Genomic DNA, 24217 nt, shown 5'->3' with positions numbered 1-24217 from the left:
CTTGAGAAATGAAGCAATAATAAATATAAGTATTCCAATAACTTTAAAGGTTAGGTGAATCAATATAATTGCATCTTAAAAACTTTTAGTTGACACAATCCATATTCAAATTTTATTCAAGTCTTCAACTAACTTATTATCCTATCATCAAGACTAATCAACAAGACTAATTTGTGTTCTCTTATTTTATTTACCATGTCCTAAGCTTAAATAAGTGTGTTCTCAACCTGTGTGCTGTGGCTCACTTCTGTGTTGTGCTTCAGGTGTTTCGTGGAAGTTTTAAATATTTTTTATAATTTTGAATACGCTCTTTTTAAAAATTTCATTAATCTTTCATCTTTTTACTGCTAACTGACCCAGGGGGGAGGAGGTATTTACTAAAATGCCAATTGTTGCAAAATTTGCAGCATTTGTATATCTCCTTCACAAAAGTTTCATGTTCCTTTGCATATGCTAGTGTACCAACTCTTTGGAGCTTCTATAAACATTGCTTACCAGCTTAAAGACTAACACTAGCTCTTTACATATTGATTCAAATAGTCTTTTTATTTTTTTAATATATTTGTAAATTTGTGATTCTGTTTTGGTAAGTTTAACAACCTTATTATCAAAGTTTTTTAAAATCAACAATAATTTATTTAAAAAATTATGGTGTGTCACAAGAATCTTATTAAATTCAATGTGTGTTGCTAATCCAAAAAGATTGGGAAACACTGGCTTAGGTCAAATTGCTTTGTTTATTACAAAGCTCTTGGGTGAAACTTCTTCACTTCTTGAGTGCTCCAAACTTGTGTTTGGAGTTAGTGAGATATATACTTTACTCTCAATCATGGAACACTTTGTCTATTTTAAAAATAATCTCAAAAGGGTAAATAATTAGATGAAAATTTATTGATGTAATTATTTTTCTCAAGCTTTGCTACCCCTGGAAAATTTTTTGCAGATGCCTATGAACACGATGTGTATATTTTTAATTCCAACTTTTTGCATTCACTTTAATTTTTTTTATAAGCTTTAAACATGAGGAATAATAATGGTAATAATAATAATAGTGATAAAGTAAAATAAATAATTATGTTACATATTAAAAAAAAACAACTAAAGTTTTTTGTTTTGAAGTTTTGAACACACATTATGTCACTCCACTGCCCAGCATTTTGTCCATATGGCTATCACTGCTTTGAGGAAACATGAAACTTCTAAGGCCTTATAAACTAAACACTCAATTTTCAGAGGCCCATTTTTTCGAAATGCTTGAGCATTGGGTCCTATTATTTGCATAAGGAGCTATTTGTATTAATGGCTACATGCTCACCAAGTTCCATTTGAATCTGACCTTTTACTTGTTGCTGGACAAGGCCTGCAGAAAACTTACATGTGATGCTTGTATGTGTCTTTGTGTTTAAAACTTTCCTAACTATGTGACTTGTTTTATTATTATTATTTTTTTTTTTTAAGTATAAATAACAGTGTTCAATTTTGTTATTTTCAGCTCATACTATGGAAGAATTAAAATTAACAGGAAACTGTTTAAAGGGCTCCAGACCAATTGTTTCTTTTGATAAAGTAAGTTATTTTATTTCTTTATTTTTCTGCTTAGGTTATTTTCATACATAATAATAAGTGTTAAGAACATCTGCTTATACTTATAGAAGCCAAAAAACTTTATTGCTGATTAAATGTTTTTTTGGAATTGTTCTACACCATCTCTATAGAGATGTCTTCAAACTATGGGACCATGAAACCTCATTCAGGAGATTATGAAACATTTAAATTTAAATATATTTTTTAACAATTTTCAGTTTAATTAAAAAAGTTATATTACACTCTGTAAATTTGTGGTTTAATAAATTGTTTTTGGTTTGACAGGACATGTTAGACTTTCTTTGTGTTTAAACATTCTAAATATTTAAAAGTGTTTTAGAATTCTGTTTGCAAAATAGCTGCTAGGCAGCTACTGGCTGAAATTATTTGAATATGTGCCATAGTAGAAAGAATGTTGAGCAAGAACATGAGTTAAAATTTTTTCAATTTATAGAGTTTAGTGGTAGCAGAATATTATGTTATTTGTTGCTGTTTAAGAAATTTATACATTTGAAGATGAACAACAAGTTTGAAAGTTCTAGCATTTTGTTTTATGAGTAAGGAATGCATTAATAAAACAGAATAATTTGTTTTTTGCAGTAGGAAATGTAGTAGTTAAAACTTTTTGAATATTTAATATTTTAAGTTGAGAATGTGGAAATTTTAAACTAATTTATGATTATCTATCACATCATTTTTAATCCAATAATGTATGTTTAATGTAATCATTTTATAATTAATTAAATATAAAATTAAAATATATTTAAACCTAGAAATTACAGTATTAAAATTATATAAAATTTACATTTTATATAATAACTTATATTTTTTGTATATTATTTAATTGATATAAATAATATATACTAATTTTTTTAACATGAAATATTTACAGAATTTTAAATCACAACCACATTTGAATCTTTTACAAGAATTATTTAAACAGGTAAGATTTATGTAGACTAAAAAAAAATTATTTCTAGAGTCATTTATAAAAACTTTCTAAATATAAGGAAAATTTATTACTGACTTTTTTTCAGTTTTTCTGACTTTTGTTTTCTTATGAATATTAATAAGATACATTTATTTAAATCAGAATAATTTTTACCATATATCTTTTTAATACATGAAATTACATTAATTTCCTAACAAGAAAATTTAAAAGTTTTTTTTGTAAAATTTTCTAATGGTAGCTATATTATTTGTTTAGTGAATGGTTGTCTCTTCAATCCGAAAAAGAATTCCTTTGGTAGACTATCTCACAGCTATTCAGGTTAAAAATTCCTTTATTGTTTTTTCACAAATGCATTTCAGGGGACTAGAGCGGGGGTCGGCAGTTTGTCAAGCGAGAAGAGCCAAATTGTCATGGAAACAAGATACCAAAAGTACCAGAGAGCCGCATCGAGACTTAACTGCTTGGCTGATCGCCGACCAACTGTGTTGAAGGACGCCCCCTAGTGTGCGTTACAGGCATTCTGTGACAGTAATAAATTCCTATTACAAATATACGGAATTATTTATATTGTTATTGGCTATTGGCCAAATGAATAATAACAATTTATACTGTTAATGTAAATAATAATTTATATAGCTAATTTAAATGTGTGAAATACAACAGGGGTGCCTCTAGTGGCCGTTTTCGGCATAACATTACACGGACGGACGGACATGCGTTCAATAGGTTATATATATAGATATGCTTTAAATGCTACCACTTGCATGCGATTCATATTGATCAACGCGAGTGGTCATGTGCGGACAGGCTAAAGAATAGTAGAGAGTATGCCATACAAGTTGAAGTTTGTTCGGCGGCTCTATCTCATAAACTCATAAGTTATAAGGCTGCTTGAGATGAGGTGAGATTGGAGTTTATGTCCAAAGAGCCACAAACATCTATGCAAAGAGCCGCATGCGGCTTGTGAGCTGCACTTTTCGATCCCTGGACTAGAGCATTAAACTAGCCCAAAATGCATTTGTGAAAAAACAATAAAGGAGTTTTTAAGCTGAATAGCTGTGAGATAGTCTACCGAAGGAATTCTTTTTCGGATTGAAGAGACAACCATTCATTTTTATTTTTTAATCCATTCATTTTTTTTATTTTGTTTTATTAAACCAAATGTCTAAACACAACATTTCAGCATTTATCTATATTAAATATGATAATAATGTTTAAAATGATGTAAATTTCTGATTAAAATGTAAATTGTTTAATAAATTCATACAATTCCATTTTCACTTAATCTTAAAATACTTGATTCTATTTTAGAAGTCAGGATACAATTTATTTTGAATGAATGGTTTCAAAATCATAAATTCTAGCTTTATATCCAATGATTTAAAAATATCAGTTGTTGTTAAGTGTTTAATTTATTTATATGACTCTGACTACTTCATAAGATCTGTAGTAAAGATTTAATTGGTTTTTCTCTTAAACTCTCTACTAGCTATATTATTTAAATTTATTTATTTATCTAAACAATGTCACATTAACAGTGCCAGATGTAAACTGTGGTATAGATCTGGAAGATGTTTCAACAGGGTGGCACCATCTGTTACACTGCCCATGAAACAGTTGTTGTTGGGAGACAGATTTTCGGATCATCTTTTTGCACAATGCTGACTATAACTGGCCATTAAGGTCATGCAATTTGATATCCTATAATTTTTTTGATGAGGGTTTGTCAAATCTCATGTTTATGCCAACAACCCATGAACAATTCCTGACCTCAAGACAGATTCAGTGTGTTACTGGCTGAATGAAACCAGAATTATGCAACAGTATCATAAGCAATTTTGTGAAAAGTGTGCTTTTGTGCAACCAGAGTTGTGGGGAACATTTGGAAGACACTGTCTTTCACATGTAAAAATGATTTAGCACTGAAATGGGTTTTAATGTTACTTTTTACTGAAATAAAAATATCAGCAGTAATTTAGTAAATAGATAATTATTATATTTATTAAAGTTATAGTAAAGTAAGTTATGTATCAAAATTGGAAACCTTTTTACTTGCTATATTAGATTCTTGGATCACTATTATTTGGAAAATTATCAATTTTTTTTCTTGACTTTTTATTTGAAATTTTTTCAAGAAATTTTAAGAAAATTAATAACTAAAAATAAGTTTAATATTTTGGCTATAGCCAGTATTTGTACTAGCTAACTGCATGAATTTTTTTTTTAAATTAAACTTATTTGAATTCTATTGATTAATCCAGAAAACACAAAAGACCGAGTTCAGAAAATTGTTCATTAAAACACAAGTTGCTGAATATTGATCCATTAAAACTATGAAACAGTATACAGTATTTAATGTGTAAAGAACTAATATTTCACTGTATAATTAAAGATAAATCAATTGATTTATTTTTAATTATACAGTAATGTTAGTCCTTTATACTTTAAATATTTAGTGATTTATACAGTTATTACAATTATATATTATAATGATAATGATAGATATCATACTTAGTAATACATAACATATTTAGTAATACAGAGTGATATATTAGTTCTTTTGATTCAGATTATGTTTCTTAATAAATACAATACTATATGCATCCAATTGAATTTAAGTTTTGAACATTCTAAAGATTATAAATCTACATTGTTGGGTTTTATAGCCATATTTGTGCTAATTTTTAATTAATTAAATTACAGCCTAAAGGTAAGCAGTTGTAGCACCATTTTGTATTTAATATTAATGATTAGAAATTAATTTTGAATTTACTTTTTAATTTTAATGCAAGATGGCAAAGGCTTTATGTTTAGGCAAAGTCAACAATTTAATTAATTCATAGTTAGTGTAAATGCAAATTGGAATCTCATTAACTTATACAATACAATTCCAGTGTAAAAAATATCTTCAGTGTCTTATACAAAATGAAATATACTAAACAATTTGGATCTTAAAATTAGTAATATTCTAAAACAAAATTGTTATTTTATAGTTGGCATAAATGCATTTTTGTTTGCCTTTGTCAAAATTACTTTATTAATGTCTATTGTCTTTACAAACATTGAAATCATAATTAAACTCAAAGTTCATGTTGTTAATCAAAGCTGATTGCAATAATGAATTGAGCTATTTTTCATCTACTATTAATAATTAAATTCTATGTAATTTGGTACTAGATGATGATAGGTGCCATCTCCTATTAAATTTAATAAGAGATGACACCTAACATCTAGTATCAAATTACATAGAATTTAATTATTAATAGCAGCCAAAAATAGCTCAATTTATTATAGTAATTGTTTGGCTTTAAACATTGAAATCTTTTTACTTCTGAATTGTTGTATACTCACCAAGCACCTCATTTACATCCGTAACATAAAATTTGCATGATCATAAACCATTACCTCAAAAAGTACTTTAAGGTGGCAACTATCAAACTATAACTAGATTTGGTCTATCAGCGATATTCAGATTCTGAAAAGGATTAAACTATATGAATATAAATATTTAATTTCAAACCATTAATTTGTATGTGGTAAAGGACCTTAAAAATCAGCAAATTTGGTATATTAAATCTGACAGGTTTTCTTTATAATTAAAAATTTTTTTTCCAGTTACTGCAATTTTTATTATAGTTTTTCATTACACGAAATTAAAAAATTGACAGTAAATAAATAACTGAAAATAATAGATTTTTAATTTAGATTAAAATTTTTAGTATATTTAAAGTTATTGTTAATATTACATAATATTACGAATTTAGTCTGTAATCCAAAAAACTTTTGGTAGACTAATCTCATAGCAATATTGTTGGCAAATTGATTTTATTTAGAACTACATCATATGCATTTCGAGTTGGTGTAATTTGTTCCAACCCCTCTTCAGTGCTAGAACAAATAAACAAAAATTTTTTTAAAACATGACATCGATGTATGACAATAACTAGTTTGAAAAAGGGGGGACTTACAATATACAATGGTGTAAATTACAACATTATATTTAGATGGGTGGGAGGGCAAACCTTCCTCACCTTGATTGGTATCCTAAAATTACAATTTTTGTATATATCATAATGTATGGCTAATTTTAAATAAATATTGCAAACAACACTTATAGTCACAAAGTAAAAAATATTTTCTCCACAGATGTATAATAAACACTCTAAAAACAACAAATCGTTAAAGCTGACAAACAAATGTATAGGTATAATGCATTCACAATGCATAAAATATTTTAACAAACTTCACAAAATTGTTAAAAAAATAATGACACTATTAGTTCACTTATACTGGGTTGAATTTCATTACAATAATAATCACGTGATGATTACCTATTACTTATTAACTTATTTTGGCGCCATCTATTAAATTGTACCAGCGGTAATTAATTTCCATACCTTTCAAGTTATCAATTAAATTATTATTTTTTTGATTTCTTGTTTCTATGTTTTTTGAATTTTCTTTTATACATATCTTTTTCAACATGCAAAATTTTTATATTATGTCGGTTAATGTTACAATTATTATTATTAGTGTGATTAAACCACGGGGAATTACTGTACTTGAGTCGGATGACAGCTTCATGTTCCTTAACTCTTACTTCTAACACACGCCCAATTTCACCAATATACACACACGGATTTTGACAATTACATTCAAGTTTATATACAACACCAGCTTTTTTTAAACAATCTAACTTATTACTACTTTTACTAATATATTTACAAATATTCTGTGAAAATTTATTGGTCAAAGATAGGGCCAAACAAATGTTATGATTTTTAATACTATCGTTACAATGCTCAAAGATATTTTTAACATACAGAAACCTTTTATACGTTTTATCAGCTCTAAACTTAGTATTATACCTATTCTTTAAATAATATGTTTTCCATTTTGTAAGAATAAATTTCAGGTAATCGTTCATTATAAATTTTGTTTCTAATTCTTTGAGTTGAATATCTGATGATTATAACATAAATATATATACAATAATATTTTTGATGTACAATTCTTTTTGATGTAATCAGAGATATATGAATGATAATTAATAGTTTTGTTAACGTTGCATGATTTTTTGTAAGTTATAAAATCAAACTTTTTAGGGTTGTTAACTATAGTAATGTCTAAATAATTAATTTTCTTATTCACTTCCTCTTCAATATCAAACTGTATATCCTTGTCTATATTATTTATAGAATTATATATTGTTTCCTTATTAGTCAAGTTTCTATTATATACTATCAGATAATCATCCACGTACCTCATTATTAACTTTATGCCCTGTATTTCACTAATCTGTTTATCGATATCAATCATAACCAATTCAGTTAATTTTGGCCCCATCTTTGATCCCATACTGATACCATCTTTCTGCCTATAAAACATGCCATCAACCTCAAAATAACTATTTTTGTAAGCAAATTGTATTAAATTTATCAAATTCTTATGAATACCAAGTTCTTTTAAACTGTTTTCTATCAAAATCCAATTTATACTAGGGTACATATTTTTTATGTCTAAACTCATTAAACAATCTGAATTATTCTTTTTTAATTTACATAATCTATTAATAATGGTATCCACATTTTTAATACTGTAGACTGAATTATCAATATGTTTTAATTGCTGTTTTATGTGTTGTTCTAGATTGTAATATTCTAAATTGTAAGATTCTAAATTCGTAATATTATCTACTGTACAGCAACATTTATATTAACGAATTGAAGTTATAGATTTTGTTCAATAATTTCAATATAGATATGCCTAAATTAAAAATGTAAGTAATGAGAGAGATATTGACACTTTGCAAGATGTATAAAAAAATTAATTATTCAATAATTGATTGAAACTTGAGCTGATTTATTTTAATAATTTACTAGAATAAATATTTCATAAAATGTGATACCTAGTATTTCAATATATCGTATTTTACGGACTATAAGACGCACCTTAATTTTTAAGCAATTTTTTTTAAAAATACCTATAAGACGCATCTGAATTTTGGAGGCAATTTTTCGAAGAAAAAAGTGCGTCTTATAGTCCGTAAAATACAGTATATCTTTTAATAAAAAATGAATATAGATTTTTACATTTTATTTATTTCAGGTATTTTCTACACCTAATCATCATCCTAAAAGTCAACCATTTATTGATCATGTATATACATTTAGTATATTGGATAAGAAAATTTGGTTTCGAAATTATCAAATAGTTGAAGAAGATGGATCTTTAGCAGAAATTGGTAAATTTTATTTTTTTAAAAAATGTTTTTAAATTTTAGTGTTAAAATTTATCTTTTAAATATATTTAAACAGTTATGTGTTTAATAAAGTAAGAAGTAATATTAAAACGTTTAATTTGGTTTAGTATTTATTTTTATTCTTATATTTTTAATTTAATCCAACTTGGAAATTAATCATTAAGATTATTTACTTAGCTCATTATAAAATAAATTTTTATTTTAATAGAAATTTAGCATAATTATTGATTTGTGTGAAATATTTTCTTGGCAAATTAATGTCTTACAAATAATGCCAAATGATATTGTAATGCATCTGACTATTTTTTGGCTACATTATTAATTAATTTTAAGTAATTTGTTACTTATTACAAATATTTTTGACTGTTTGGAAAAAATATGGTTCAATTAAATGACCTAAAGAAAATTTCTGTTATGATCAAGGTTATTGAGAACTTGTATGGGACCTATTTACTCATTATTTTCTTAAACAAATGAAATACATAGAATTTTAGTTTATTAATAAAGAGCAGACTTAAAGATTTTATTTTCTGTTTTATAGGAATACAAACTACTGGGGGCCTTAAGTTTTCTCTGGACAGAAAAATTCCGGCTCTCTCTGACTGCCCTGATTATGTATAGGGCAGGAGTTGCTAACCTTAGGCACACCACTTGAGGCATACAAAGATATTTTGCTTGATACAAGAAAAAATTAACTTGAATATTTTATCACTTTTTAACATGTTAGATAAGATTTATAGTCACAGTAAACATTAAGCAACAGATTTCTTTGACATGAAAATCTTTTAAAACTTGGCACCATATTTAACAAAAAATAAAAATACAGCTAAATTAAGGCAACAAAAAGCTTTTTAATAGACACAAGATGTTTTTGAAGTATTTTGCAGTTCATCTTTAGTTCAAGTTGGAATCGAATTTTGGAGTTTTGTTGCATTGTAGAGTGAGATTAAATTTAAAAATCGTTCCAAAAAATAAAGGAACAAAATAAGAATAAGATGAAACTGTTATAGGAATTTTTTAATGTTTGTGATGACAAAAGTTTGTTACCTATTGTAAAGTAGGTAACAAACTTTTGTTAAATTTTCATGAATCTTATTATCTGAAAATAAACAATTTATTTATGAGAGTTATACATTGACACTTGTTTGCTCCTTTTTTGGGTGACACAGTCATTGATTTTCTTGACTGAATATATAAATGTCAATAATTTTTCAAAAATATGGAAGCATATGGTAAAAAGTACTAAGACTTACAGAATTATTGTTTTCTCTCTATTATAATTTATATTTTCAGATGAAATGTGAGATAAGAAATTAAATTCACAAATACTGTATTTACTCGCATATAGGATGAGATGTGATGTTACAGATCAAAATAAAGAAAAATAAATTTATTAATACAATTCTAATTTTATTTTGTTTAATCACAAATAAAATATTATCAAGGGCACATATTAAGGCAAACATTGTTGTTTGCCTTAATATGTGATGAATGGAAAACAAAACCAAAACATTATAATGTGCATAACCAGAAAAAGTTTATTTTTAATGATTCAGAATGTGCTAATATTCATTAAAAATAACAATTTACCTAATATGAAATAACTATATTTATAATCATTGCTAAGTGACCTGTATTTCATTAATGATTTTATAAATAATGAAGAACTATTTTTTGCGGATGAATGAAATGCAATGCAGTTTTTATTGATGGATGTGGGATTAAACCAATAAACAAAGGAGTGTGTGTCTTAAATTGTTTACAGTAGGTGCCAACTTACAATAAATAGACTATAGACCTGTAATGATAGCATGAACTATACATGGTTCCCAGAAATTATTGCAAAAATGCTTTGGGTTTTAGACCAAATAATCACAGATCTTAAAAAAATAAAATAATTTTATTTGGAACTGGGGTACAAGAACTGGCTCCAGTACAATGCATGTGGTAAGAATGAACTTGAGACAGAGACAAAGACTATGTAGGGGTCACATTGAAGTGTTGCTAGGTTGGCCACAATGCAAATGCAATAAATTCTTAAATGTTATTATAGAAAACTTTGTTATATAAGACTTGAAGGAAAATTTGTTATAGATGAATTTGCTTTTATGCTTACTATGTTGTCAGTTAATTGTATTTATATTCAATAGAAATTGCTTGTGACTGTGCTTGGTTCTGTAATTCTTTCAATTTGTATTATTATAATACTAAACTGTTTCATTCTTTGGCAGTTTACTTTAAAATTAGCAATAAAAAAATAAATTTATTTATTATAGCTGAATATTATTTGATATTATAGTGTGACAATAGTGAAGGAAAAATATTTAGGTTACAGGTTGTTTCATAATAAAATAACTTGCACTTCTCACTCTTTTCCAGCAGATAGTTTCTAAGAAAAAGCTAACATTTTCAGCTGTTTTAGTGGCCTTCTTCATATAAAAGAACATAAAAGTTCAGTTGAGTTTCCAGATGTTCAAAAATGTGAATCAGTTAAAAACTAATAAAATTTTATTTAGCTTGAAAACATTCCAAAATTTAAATGCAGTTCAACAGAATCACACCAATTATAAAATGCAAATTAATAAATTAAATTATGAAAGTTAATCATCCCTTCAGTTTATTCAAGTTTATTCAAGCTTGTGGCAGATTTAGCCTGTGTTTATTACTAATACATTCTCTATTATGCTCTTGCTTGTAGATTTTAATAGTTTCTGAAATTTGATTTATCAAACATTATTTTTAAGAGCTTAGTGTCAGCCAAACATGTCACTCCAGGCTCAAATGCATTGGACCAGAGCAACTGTGCAATTCTTTTTCTCAATGTCAAAAGCCTGCTCCTTAATTCTAGATGCAAGTGATATCACATTTGGTATTAATTACAGATATTTTATATATTCCTGGTGCTTGCTGTCTATTAACTGCATCATTCCCATTAGTAAGAAGCTTGAATACCATGAGTCATCAAGTATATGCAGATCTGCAGTTTATGTCCTTGGCTATCTGTACTTAAATACAGGTTCTGCAATTTGGGGTTGTAATCTAAAACAATGCTGGCTAGCTTATTTTTGGAAATGGATATCAATAGAATGGATGTTGGAATGTAATAAATTAAAATAGCTGAAATTAAAATTTTAGCCTATTTTTGTTATGATTAATTTGTTGTGGTTTTCATTCCCTGGCTTAACCCTTAGCCTGCCGTTTGCCATGCCCCCTTATTTTGTAAAACGGCCAAGGTCAAAATAGGTGAATCAGGCAATATTATTTTAAAAATTCACTAAAAATTAAATTATTATTTTATTCATATGAAAAAAATCATATATATTTATCAATATAGTTAGTTTTAAATACGACATATTTTGATAAAGTTTGTTTGAAAAATTTATGAGGAAAAAAAAAAATATATATATATATATATATGATAACTGACATTCAGACTTGAAAATTTGTTACTATTTGTCAAAATTAACATTGCCTGGTTACTTCATTTTTATTGTCACTGAGCCAATACCACGTACAATATTGTTCTGTACAATTTGATATAACATTTATGCATGTACGTTTATTCGTTGTGAAATTATCGCACATTATATCAAACATTTGTTTAAAATCTAAACTTTATTCTGCTTTCAACTAATATAATGAACTAATATACTTTATTCATTTTATATCAAACAAGATTATTTATTTTCGTAATAAACATATGATTACCAGTAGCAATAGATGTAACATTTGCTGATATTTTAGATTTAAAAAATAATTAAAAATTAAAAATTAAAAAAATATATAAAATATCAGAACTGAAGGTCATAACTTGAATATTTATGATGCATTAACATATTATAGCTGAATAAACTTATTATAGCATTAATGAACTTATTATAGTAATATTATTGCATAAATATGCTAAAAATGAAATAAAAAATAATCAGAAAATGAAAAATTAAGGAAAAAACATCGATAATTAAAATTTTTTACATCGACAAAACACCATCTGGACAAAAATATGTGAAACAGACAATAAACAAGACGATACCGTCAAGTGCTGACATCTGTTGTCGATAAATTTTATAAAAATCGATTTTTAACAGGGTAACGATGAATCGGTACCCTGGCCGTTTTGCGAAACACTTAGGGTAACGATAGATCGGTACCCTTGCCAGGAAAGGGTTAAGATAATTTAGAAATCATAGTAGCATTATATTCATCTTTACAGCAATCTCTTTAATATAATTTAATTCTAAATTGTGTATCCTTAGAATGGGAGCAATGGATATATGCTCTGCTGCATTTTGTATTTTTTTTTTCAGAGTTGCAGTAACAAAAGCTCACTGTAAGATAAGTACTGAAGTTGCCTCAATGAAACTAACACTGGACAGAGTAGAAACTCAAATTTTTTTAACACTTACAAATGTTCAATATGGGTGACATGGTATACACTCTATTGATATGAAAATCCAGTTCTTGCCACACTTTTGCAATCATGGGCTTATCGATAATGGACACTGCTATGGCAATATGTTCTTTTAGTTCTGTGGTATCATGCGACAACAGTGGGAGGAACACTTTGTTTTACAAAAAGAAATCATACAGTGTGAGGTCCAGTGATCTTGGAAGCTACAGCATCAGGTGTTGGTTATTTTGAGATGCATGTCCTATCGAATGCCTTGGCAGCTGTATCTAGGGAGAGATGGACTTCATTATGAGAGTGAATGAACAGCCATCATGTTAAAAAAAATGAAATGCAGGTTATCAAGCAACAAGGGTATAAGCCACAACTGTAATATATCCAGATATGTCAATTCTGTTACAGCTTCTTTAGTGGAAAAAATGGCCCATACACAGAACATTTGTAAGTGTTTGAGTAAAAAAAAATTCTTTGAGTTCCTGCCCTTTCAATGTTGGATTTGTTGAGGTAAGTTCAGTACTTCTCTTGTAGTGACTTTTTGTAACTCCAAAAAACATTATGGAACACTGTATATAACATGATTGTTCTGAAGTCCTTCATTGTGAATAACTGAAAAATTCAATTAAGTTGTTTAATAAATGAAAATACTGTATAATCTTATGCTAACTCTTTTATGATTTATTTTTTAGGACCTCGATTTGTATTGAATCCAATTAAAATATTTGAAGGAAGTTTTGGTGGTCAGGTTCTTTATACAAATCCAAATTATGTTGCACCTAGCACAGTAAGTAATGAAGTTTTCATGTATTATTTATGTATATATGTATGTAACTCATTTATTGAATAAAAAAATTGAAAAAATAGACCTATTTAACAAATGGTACAAATTAACATTTGCTATTATCATTAATAATAAACTTTGATGTATTTACTAACTAATACTGATAGCATTACTTGATATTGAAGACTTTTTTTATAGCTAACTAATTTTTGTTAATGGTATAGATCAAGTTTGAAGCATGTTTCAAATTATAAATTTGAAACATGCTTTAAAGTATTTTTATATATAATTTCTTTTTTAATTTTACATTTTTATAAATTAAACCTTAATCAACTGATACTATGACCTGAAGGATTTATTGTAGTAGAGTAGAATTATCATATTTACTATATTCATTGATGAAAAAGTTCTGCAGTAAAAAGGCTTTGAAATCAAATAAAACTAGATGGTGATCAATGGTAATAAGTGATTAAAATAGCATAGCAAAAGGACAATATCCTGTGGAACAGCCCCACAAATTTAAAGAATCTGTAGTATATTATAGGATCTCATCTTGTCTGGATGTATGTGACAGTACAGTTGGCATGGAGGCATATTTAATGTTTTAACTACCATTTCAGATCCCTCACATTCATAGATGCCACATGAAATTGGCATCCCATATGATTTTACAAATACTTAATGGGTGACAGATCTAGGACTGGGAAAGTCAAGGAAGTGTGGTAATACGATGGAGACTTTTGTGGAAAACCCAACCTATGGTCAAGCACTATCTTGCTGGAAAATGCTGTTTGTCATCTTGTCATGGAAGACAATGCATGAGGGTACAGGATTTTCTGAACCTTCTCTTTGTCATTAAATTTGCACTAATCCAGTAGTAAGGGGCAACCCTATCATATTGAGAGGGTTTCCAAACTTGCATGCCAATGAGAATAATGTGCTGCTCAACAATAAAGGTGGAATTGAATCACTCACCAGTTTTTCCTCTACATTCTAACACAGTGGTTATCTATTCTCAAACAGAACCAGGATTTGTTGCTAAAGATGATATGCTGCCAGTTTCTAGAAGTCCATGCATATCTTTCACAGCACCACTGCAAACAAAGCTAACAATGTTGGGTGCTAATAGTGGACAGTGATGATTGCTGTATTTGCAAATTTGCTTCTGCTAGTCACTTGCAAAGCAAAGCTTTCTTCTTTCTCTGGATGGTGGACAGACACTGTTGCATCTGTTCATGCTTGCATCCCAATTGGACCATTGTTTCTGCTGCTGATCCTGTGACCTGGCAATGATTTCAAGGTACCCACATTGAAAGCTTAGAAAGTATTCAGTTCTCATAAATTATAGAGAAAATATTTGATAGATTTCAAAACTTTGCATATATAGTGTGAAAGCAGGGTCCTAAAACTGTTGTGAAAAATCTGAAAGGCTACTGATTATGAATCTCAGAAAAATTATCCTCAAACAACAGAATATTTTCAAACAAAATACTTATTTCCATTATAATGACATTATAATTTTCTTTTTGCTTATATAGAGTTCATTTAACTTTTAAATCCAAAATCAGAAAAATAAAGTAAAAATTGTAAGCAGTTTTTGTTATTTTTTTTTTTTGATTATTCAAATTAAATATTTGACTTATGATTTGGAGTAACTAAATTTTGAGTCAACTCAATCGTGAGTCAAATATTCACTCACAACCATAGCTGGTTTAGGGCATCCAGAGCCTGCTCACTTTGTACATGCACCCTGATGTGTTCACTGTCCCCAACACCTGCTCACAGTCAGGTCAGAATATCAGACAAGAGAATATCTGAGCTTTGACATCCTGAATTTTGCTAAAATTTTGATATATTTTAGTACATTCTGTCATTGGCAAGAGTTATGGTAATGTAGCTTTTGCCAATGAGCAATAGTTTATAAGAAATTACTGTTTAAACTTTTTCACATATGTTATATATTGAATTCTATAAATAAATTGTGATGAGTAGGTATAGACCAGTGAGTAAATCACCAGGTGAAAAGCCATGTTATAGGTTTGTCCTCCTTTTTTCAACTTTTTTTCAGAATATTTTCTGAAATGGCAATCTTGTGAATTATTAGAAAATATATTTGGCCCAAAATACTATTTTGTAATTATTAAAATCATTCTCATATGCTTAAATAACTGTAGACAAAGTATTAATTTGTTATTTACACTTGTTAGTTTAAAAATATGCAAATTATTTTAATAATTACAAAACAGTGCTTTTGGACCAAATATATATTCTAATAATTTAGTGAATTGCACACCTCAGAAAAAATTGTGGAAAAAAAAGTTGGAAAAAACAGGATGAACCCATGACATCAAGCTTCTCAACTTGGTACTGTACTTTACTCACTGGTCCACACTTTCTTGTTAAAAATTAAGGTTTAAACATAATTTATCATAAACTCACTTGCTGCTTGTTGGCATGAGTTACATTACTGTGCATTAGTGGAAGGGGTATACTAAAATGTATTAACATTTCAACAAAATGACCATCTTGCTTTCCTTAGCCTGATGATCTGGCCTTTCTAAACATGTTGGTTGTGCTTAATGTCTTTGACTGTGTTGTATAGGCATGCCTGGCACTTGAAGATTCCCAACATTGAAAATTATGAAAATAGTGAGCTTTTCTATAGGCTACTATGATAGTGATTTTGAGGCACTCTGGTGGCATTAGCTAGTATGCAACCATACTATAACTGTAATCATTTACATACCTGTCTGAGACATAACTGTATGCTGAGTTTTGTAGTAATTGGACAATTCTATCTCTCTTTTGTAAATGAGGGTATATGTATAGTACTTTTGTATTTCTAGTATCTGTGTCTATTTTCATGCATTCTTATGAATGAAGTCTTTATTGAAATCCTGTAGATATTCATAGAGTTATTCTTTGCTAATATATTAGTATCTATTCATGAAAAATAGCAGCTTTACTATAGATATTTGATTCTGGATTCCCAAAGCATGATGTTTAGTCACCATAATTATTCAGAATTAATAAGAACGTCTTGATACACTTTTAAATTTTTGAAATACAAATTAATTTCAACATTTTAATTTAAGAAAATGACATAATAATTAAAATTTCTCTTTTTCTAATAGTATCGAAAAGCTCTCCAGTTGAAAGCTTCATATGAATATAAGAACAGAGTAGAAGCAAAGAAATCATTGGAGATGAGGCGTCCAGAAGTATCATATAATTTGGATCCTTTAAATGAAATATTCCAAACGATTCCTGCTGAAGAAGCTAAAGGAAAAGAGAAGCATACTTTTTACCGAAGTAAAGATTAATATTTTAAATTGTAAATGTAAATTCGTTATCATAAAACATTTGAAATTAATATATAGTAAGTGGTCTTTGTTGTTTGTTTATTTTTATTACACCATTCAGAAAATGATTTTTTTAATATTTTTCTATAATTCTTCTATTTCTCACTTGTAAAAAAATTCCAAATGCTTGGAAAAAATTCATTAAACCATTTTTAAATATTCTTAATCTTTCTTTGTGAAAGTTTCTTATTTAGTTTTACATCTGAATTGATAAGGGGTTGGTTTTATTTTGAATAAGTATAATTGTATAAATTATTACAAAAAACACTATTTGAATTTAAATTAAATTATATAATTTAAAGCTCATTGTGATAAGGAGACTTAATACAGTTTTCTTTTCTGTGTTTTTATTATCATAATTCCTCTTGGTTTAATATTTATGTTTTTTGAAACATATATAAATTATTTTAAAGTATTTTTCTGACTAGAGGGAAAAAGTTAAAGTAGAACTTTAATTGGAATTTTTGTTTTTTGTTATTAAAACAAAAGAATAAAAATGAGAGAATCAATTCCATTTCTTGATTACAATGAAATTTAAAGATACAAAAGGCAATTTTGTGATATAAATAGAAGTTTAATAAAAAGGTTATTATATAATAGAGCTTTTATCATCATTTTCTCTAATCTTAAAATTAAAAAGTTTATTTTTATAAGTATTGAGATTGTTTTCACATAAAAGGCTCCCATTTCCTTTTTATGTTAATCTGGATTAAAATTTGCACATTATTATTTGAATTGAATTAAGCAAAAATGATTTACCGAAACATTTATTTAACATTTTTTTATGGTAATGATGATTCACCGTACTCATTTGAGAACGACAAAGAATATTCACATGGAGAATTATAAGGAATAAGTTCAATATTTACCTAAACTTTTAGCTTGGAAGGAAAATATCTGCAAATAACAACTAGATACTATTTAAATTTGATTTGATCAGATTCACTATCTACAAGTGAAGATAAAATTCTGTACAAAAATTTCAGCAGTATTTTCAGATTTTCTCTGACTAATTTTTTACTGTTTCATGAAGATTATAAGGCAGTACTTGTGACAGAGATTTGTTTTGGAAAGATGAGCTATAATTTTGAAAATTCTACTGTATTATTATACTGCATAAGAAATTTTCGAATTGTGTTTTATTGTGAAATGTTTTTTATTAATGTGCACTTTGAAATAGCTATGGTAAAAAAACACTAATGATTTATAACAAAAGAGAGAGAGATTATCACTTTATATAGATGGATAAAAAATAGAAGTGATTGATATTTAAACTACCTAGAATGATGGGAGTGACAAAGTTGAAGAAAATAAAAGATTTGTACTTGTAAAATATATCTTTTAGAAATTCAAAGAATTTCTTAGAAGAAACCTAAGCAATTAAGAAACAGGCTCCTAAAATATTATGTATGGCTAGTCCCAATGAGATATATGAGACATAGATGTGGAATAAAGAAATTCAAAGGAGAATAAACACATTTGGCATCTGGTGTTATGGATTCTTACTAAATATTAAATTTACTAAAAGTTACTGATAGGCTAAAAGAAAAGGTGTCAACCCAAAAAAATGAGGATAGATGATTTTGGGAGCTGGAGTGTACACTGAAAAAAAAATCTTAAAGTTGTGTGGATGGCACTCCATGTGATTGCCAATCTTTGTCTTGGAGATGGCACTTATTGATTAATTGAAATAATTTTAACAAATTACAAGGTAATCAAAAGGTGTTTGCACTATAGAGAGAAGAGTTTGAAGGAAGTTATTAAATAGAATTATTTTCACAATCAGAAAAATATGTGACAGTGATAAATATATTGAAAAAAACGGTGAAATATTTTATATTGATTGTATTCATATTTCATAAAATTAATTATTTTTTATTTATAAATTTGCTTTGTCAATTGAGACTCAAACAAAAAATGCATTTTTTTACAACTAGAAAACAATTTATATATTGCATAAAAACTTGCTTTATCAGTTATTAGCAATTGTATCACGAAATTCTTGTCTACTGTTCATTATAAGCATCACAGACAATCTTTACAAAGCACTTTTTTTGTATAAACAAGCAGAATTCTGACATTGTAAAAAAGCTATAACTTAATGTTTAATACGAAGTATGAGGAAATTATTAAACTCTGATTAATAACTAAGAAAACTGTCATTTACTTAATAATTATTATTAACAATTAATATATGAAATAGTTGCAATTGAAAGTAATTTATTATACTTATATCCGAAAAAATGAAAAATATTTCTGCAAGAAATACTTTCCATCATAGGGGATCTGGATTCTGACCCAGTCTAGACACTCATAATTTATTATGAGCAGTAGGGGGTCATGCCATTGTTTCTCATTCCATGCTCATACTGAACGACTTTATAGTGGCCCAGACAGTGCTGTAACTAGGCAGGTGCACAGGGCCCCCCACCTTTGAAATGGTACATCAAAAAATGATCAATATTATATTTTCATTTTTAAATTTAAAATTTTGCTGACATGGAGAACGATTTTGTAACGTTTGGTTAAAGTTTTAACTTTAACCAAACGTTACAAAACGTTACAATTAACCAAATATATTTCTATCTTATTGGTTCTTTTTTTTTATTTTTTCCAAAAACAGGGAGATCCAAAAATAAAATCTTTCACGGGGAACATGAAAACCTAGTTACTGAGGCCAGGTCTCTCTCTTAATGGGTTTAATTATGAAAGACATATAATCTATAATTTGGTAATGCCCTGCATGGCAACAATAAAGAAATTCAAGACCTGTTTAAAGTGATATTTATGCTTTACCATAATGAATTGCAAATATGTGTTAATTTCCATTTGGAGACTTGTTTCTATCTGTGAAGAGATCAAAATTGATACAGAATAATCGAAGGAAAATGCGGAGAATAAGGATTATCGTAGGCAACACGAAAGCGGTATTATTAAAGATAATCTGTGCCAATAGTTCTGCTGCACCGATGACCATAATATAGATCATCAATGAAAGTGATAATCTGTGAAGTGTCCATAAACGGTCGTGGAATTTAAACATACATAAAGTTCTATAAACCATCACAATACTATATGATTCTGTGATGAAAAGGATCCTTACACATATCAACGTGTTTTTATCCGAAAAAACGGCGTTTTATATAATTTACAACTAATATGAAGTTATTTAAATTTACCCAAGATGTAACTTTGAATAATAAATTCTATTTTTCATTTTAATATATTAAACTAATTTCCTTCTGTGTTTTTAAACATTAATAAATTGTCTGCTTTTATATTTATAGAAATACGTAATTCAAAAATAATTTCTTCTGTATGGAAAGATCTATAAGATGAATTTGATTTATTAAATTTCTTTTTTTTTTCCAAGCAACCAAATTCCTTCTTTAGTTAATTAAATCCCGTAAGGAATTGTCAGAAATTTGTGCTTATTGGTCAGTATCGTAGCGACAATAATAAAGTGCTGAATCTTAGCCAATACGAAGGACGAGCAATAACGTAGAAAAATGCATCGATAAATGGCAGACAGATGCCTACAAGTAACGAAAAATGAAAATTTTTCCCGTTACTTGGATGTAAGAACTTAGGAAAAATTAAGCGAAAGGCGGGAAAATCGTATAATTTCAAAATTTGCACTTGTTTCAGTGAAAATTATTTAATAAAGAACAGTTTATAGCTTATCTTCAATTATAATTTACAGATTTGAAGTCAAGAAGTATAGGATTTAAATATAAATAATTGAAAAATCTAAAGATTAAGCTTATATAAAATTAAATTCTAAGATAAAAGAATAGTCCCCGCTTTTACGACGGGTATAAATTCTCTGTTACGATTGTATGAAATGACGTATTTTTATTGCCCATCTGTGTGTTGTTAAATCTTTATTTCCAAGAACGTATTTTCAATTTGACACAGCTTTTCGGTAATAGAGCGGCTCGTCTTACGACGATTTTCCGGGACGTAACTGTGTCGTAAAGCGAAGTCTTATAATAGTGTTGTTTGTGCTTTTGCTAATTATTGCGCTAAGCAAATGATGAGAGAATTTTAGAAATTTTGAATAATTTTAGATTATTTTATATATAAATAATAATGGTTTTTCGTATGGAGAGAGAATTTTTCTGTTAATGGATTCATATTGAAAACGTATGGGATGATGTCTTCTTATTACTTCGTTGTTGTTCTTGTATAACATTCTGATCATAACAATATAAAAATAAATATTATTTCGTAAGCTCTTTATATTAAATTAATCTGTTTCTTGATATTTTAATTAAAAGTCGGGGGAAAAAACGATTTTGTTATTCCTTAAAGACTTCTTTATAAAAAATTGCGCTCTGACAAAAGCGCAATTAAGAATAGAATTAGAAAGCGATATTAATTTCGTCATCTGAAAAATTCCGAATTTTACTCATGAATGGAACTAGAAAATGCAAATTATGAAATAATTAAATAAGAGCGTAAATTTGGTGGGAGACGAAGCGATATGGCATGAGACTGGAGCCGACGTTCGTCCAATATGATATTTTCCATCGATATATCTATAGTATAATTTAATTATAAGTAAATATTTGGACTTTAACAGAAACAGAGAGCTATTCCTGCTTAGATACAATGAGCTTATGGTTTTCATCATGCCAAAAATAATTTTTCTTTATCATAGTTTAAGCGAGGTGTCGCCAGATGGCGCCACATTGATTCCAGCTGACTGAAATTACGGACGAAATCATCGACATTTTTCTAAATCCCTGCTTCAATAAATGATGGAAAGACCTTTCTTTACGTTATATTACGTTCGAATTATTTCTGTTTCGATAAATAACGATCCTAATTGATAATATAATATTCGTTTTCGATCATTTCATCGAAAGAGTTAAAATAAATCAAAAATTAATAAAAATGTTTAAGTCTTCGTAATTTTAATAGCCGTTAGGGGCCTCTGTTAATATATAATTATATATATAAAATGTCCCCCTAACGTCATTATATATAAACTTCCAAATTCTCGTTTCAGACGAGAATTTTCGTAAAATATTTTGTATATCGAAAAATAGAAATATTCAATCTTTAACTTTTTTGCAAAGTGTTATAAATGGCACTTTCTGCCTTTGTTTGTCATACGTCGTAAATTTCGCAGAATATGATTTCCAAATGCAGAAGTCGTAAAAGAGATCCGAGCCGGTTCCGACATTTTCCCATAGAAAACGGTCATTTACATAAGAATATATAGTCGTAAATACGAGGGGAATTCGATATTTCAAAAAAACATATTCGGATATTTCCGCCTTTTTTCCTGTTTTTGAATAAAATCTGGAACTTTTTTTTGTTGTTAATATTTTTCTTTTTTATGTGTAACGATTGCCGGTATTCCCGACATTTTTTTTTTTCTTTTCTAGAATAGAAACGTTTTACTGATACTTCCATTTTTCTTCTGTTTTATCATGAATCAAAATAAATCGCTGCGATTTTTTATTCAGAATTTTCAGAATTTATTTGGATATACAAAAATATCTACAATACTTTTTATTTTTATATATATTATTATCGCGTAGATGATGCAGATCGGAAGTTCTTAAGTAGCATCGGCGTAAAGTATGAAAACATATCCGCCATGTTTTTTTTTTTTTTTTAAGTGAAAGTTAAGGAATCGAATAATTAGAGAAAAAGTTATAGCCACTATCTGCAGCTCCTTTCGAACGATGCATTTGCTTAACATTCGCCTGGGGCAGTCGTTTTTATCGTCATTCCCGACCTCGTTTACTTAACGTTAATTTACCTTAGAGGCCATTCGTTACATCGCACTTCGAATCTTCCGATCGGATCCTCGTCCCACCCTTAATCTCTCCACCACATAAATTTGTTAATCGTGTGATTATTATGCATTGAAATTCTATGAGTTTAACGTGTTGGTACCTAATTCTTGGAAAGGAAATCGATAGAACAACGGAAACATTCCGGGACAAAAACTTCGTTTCGGTTACTCGTGGCGATAAAATTAAATCTACTTTCCTTCGTAATGTGTAGATGTATCGTGTATCAAAAATAATTATGGAGGAGTGACGGTTGTTACACGCTTTCCTAACTTTCTAACTGTAGAGTAATGTGATGATCTCTCTAAGTTATTTTCTTGTACTTGGACAGGAAAAATGATGCCGTACTCCAAAGAAATTCGATAACGATTAGAGTAATAAAATCGAAATTAATTAAAACTAATTAAGTTATATACAAAATAATAAAACTCTAAATTAAAAATCGAATAAAGAATTTTTGAAGTAGGAATTTTTTCATTAAACGAGTTCCGGACAGAATGGGATAAGTCGATAGTTTCCTTTATTGATTTCCTGCATTTTTCTGTCTTATCATGGATTTTTACTTATCCTCCTTCCAACTTTAATCGTCTCTCGAGCAATTTATTCGTTTCCAAATTTACAAATTGAGTGCTCCAGTTAAGAAATTCATAAAGTTTTGCATAAATACTAAGCGGGGGAAAATATGAAGATCCTCACTCATACTAATTAACATAGAAAGAAATGGATCTTTTAGAGCACTCGAGATGCGGATCTTTTAATGGCGTCGATTTTTTTTTGGAGGGAAGAAAAGGACGGATGGACAATATCGAATATTTGTAATTGGTAGCTTTGTCCGAAGAGGTCGGAATGGCTATCTTTTCTTGCGATAATAAATGATTGTGAAGTGCGTTTTGTTCGGCAGATGGCCTCTGGAAAGTGATGATTATGAACGATCTGTACGAAATCAAGAAGGATAGAGTAGCGGTGTGACCAATCACTATAACCCAATTCTAAATGACATCACATAATTCATACGACTACCTTCCATTCCATTTCTTTCGTTTATAACTTTCCGGATATAA

At 28.2% G+C, this 24217-nt stretch overlaps 1 protein-coding gene across 1 annotated transcript in view; it reads left to right on the top strand.

Moving 5' to 3' along the window:
- The window catches only part of LOC136976552 (ribosome biogenesis protein BRX1 homolog), a 35825-nt gene extending 18466 nt beyond the window's left edge, over positions 1 to 17359 (top strand). Inside the window, exons 6-10 of the mRNA XM_067271884.1 lie at positions 1493 to 1566; positions 2477 to 2527; positions 8645 to 8780; positions 13893 to 13987; positions 17119 to 17359. Of these exons, the coding sequence (XP_067127985.1) occupies positions 1493 to 1566; positions 2477 to 2527; positions 8645 to 8780; positions 13893 to 13987; positions 17119 to 17307 (545 nt within the window). The 3' untranslated portion in view covers positions 17308 to 17359. The remainder of the gene's footprint in view (positions 1 to 1492; positions 1567 to 2476; positions 2528 to 8644; positions 8781 to 13892; positions 13988 to 17118) is intronic.
- Positions 17360 to 24217: the final 6858 nt, after the last annotated feature.

Source organism: Centruroides vittatus, unplaced genomic scaffold (assembly GCF_030686945.1).
Source record: "Centruroides vittatus isolate TY-2023 unplaced genomic scaffold, ASM3068694v2 contig_401, whole genome shotgun sequence".
In the NCBI taxonomy this organism is placed as follows: domain Eukaryota; kingdom Metazoa; phylum Arthropoda; class Arachnida; order Scorpiones; family Buthidae; genus Centruroides; species Centruroides vittatus.
Note: the sequence above shows the minus strand (reverse complement) of the source record. Positions and strands in the feature narration are given on the sequence as shown.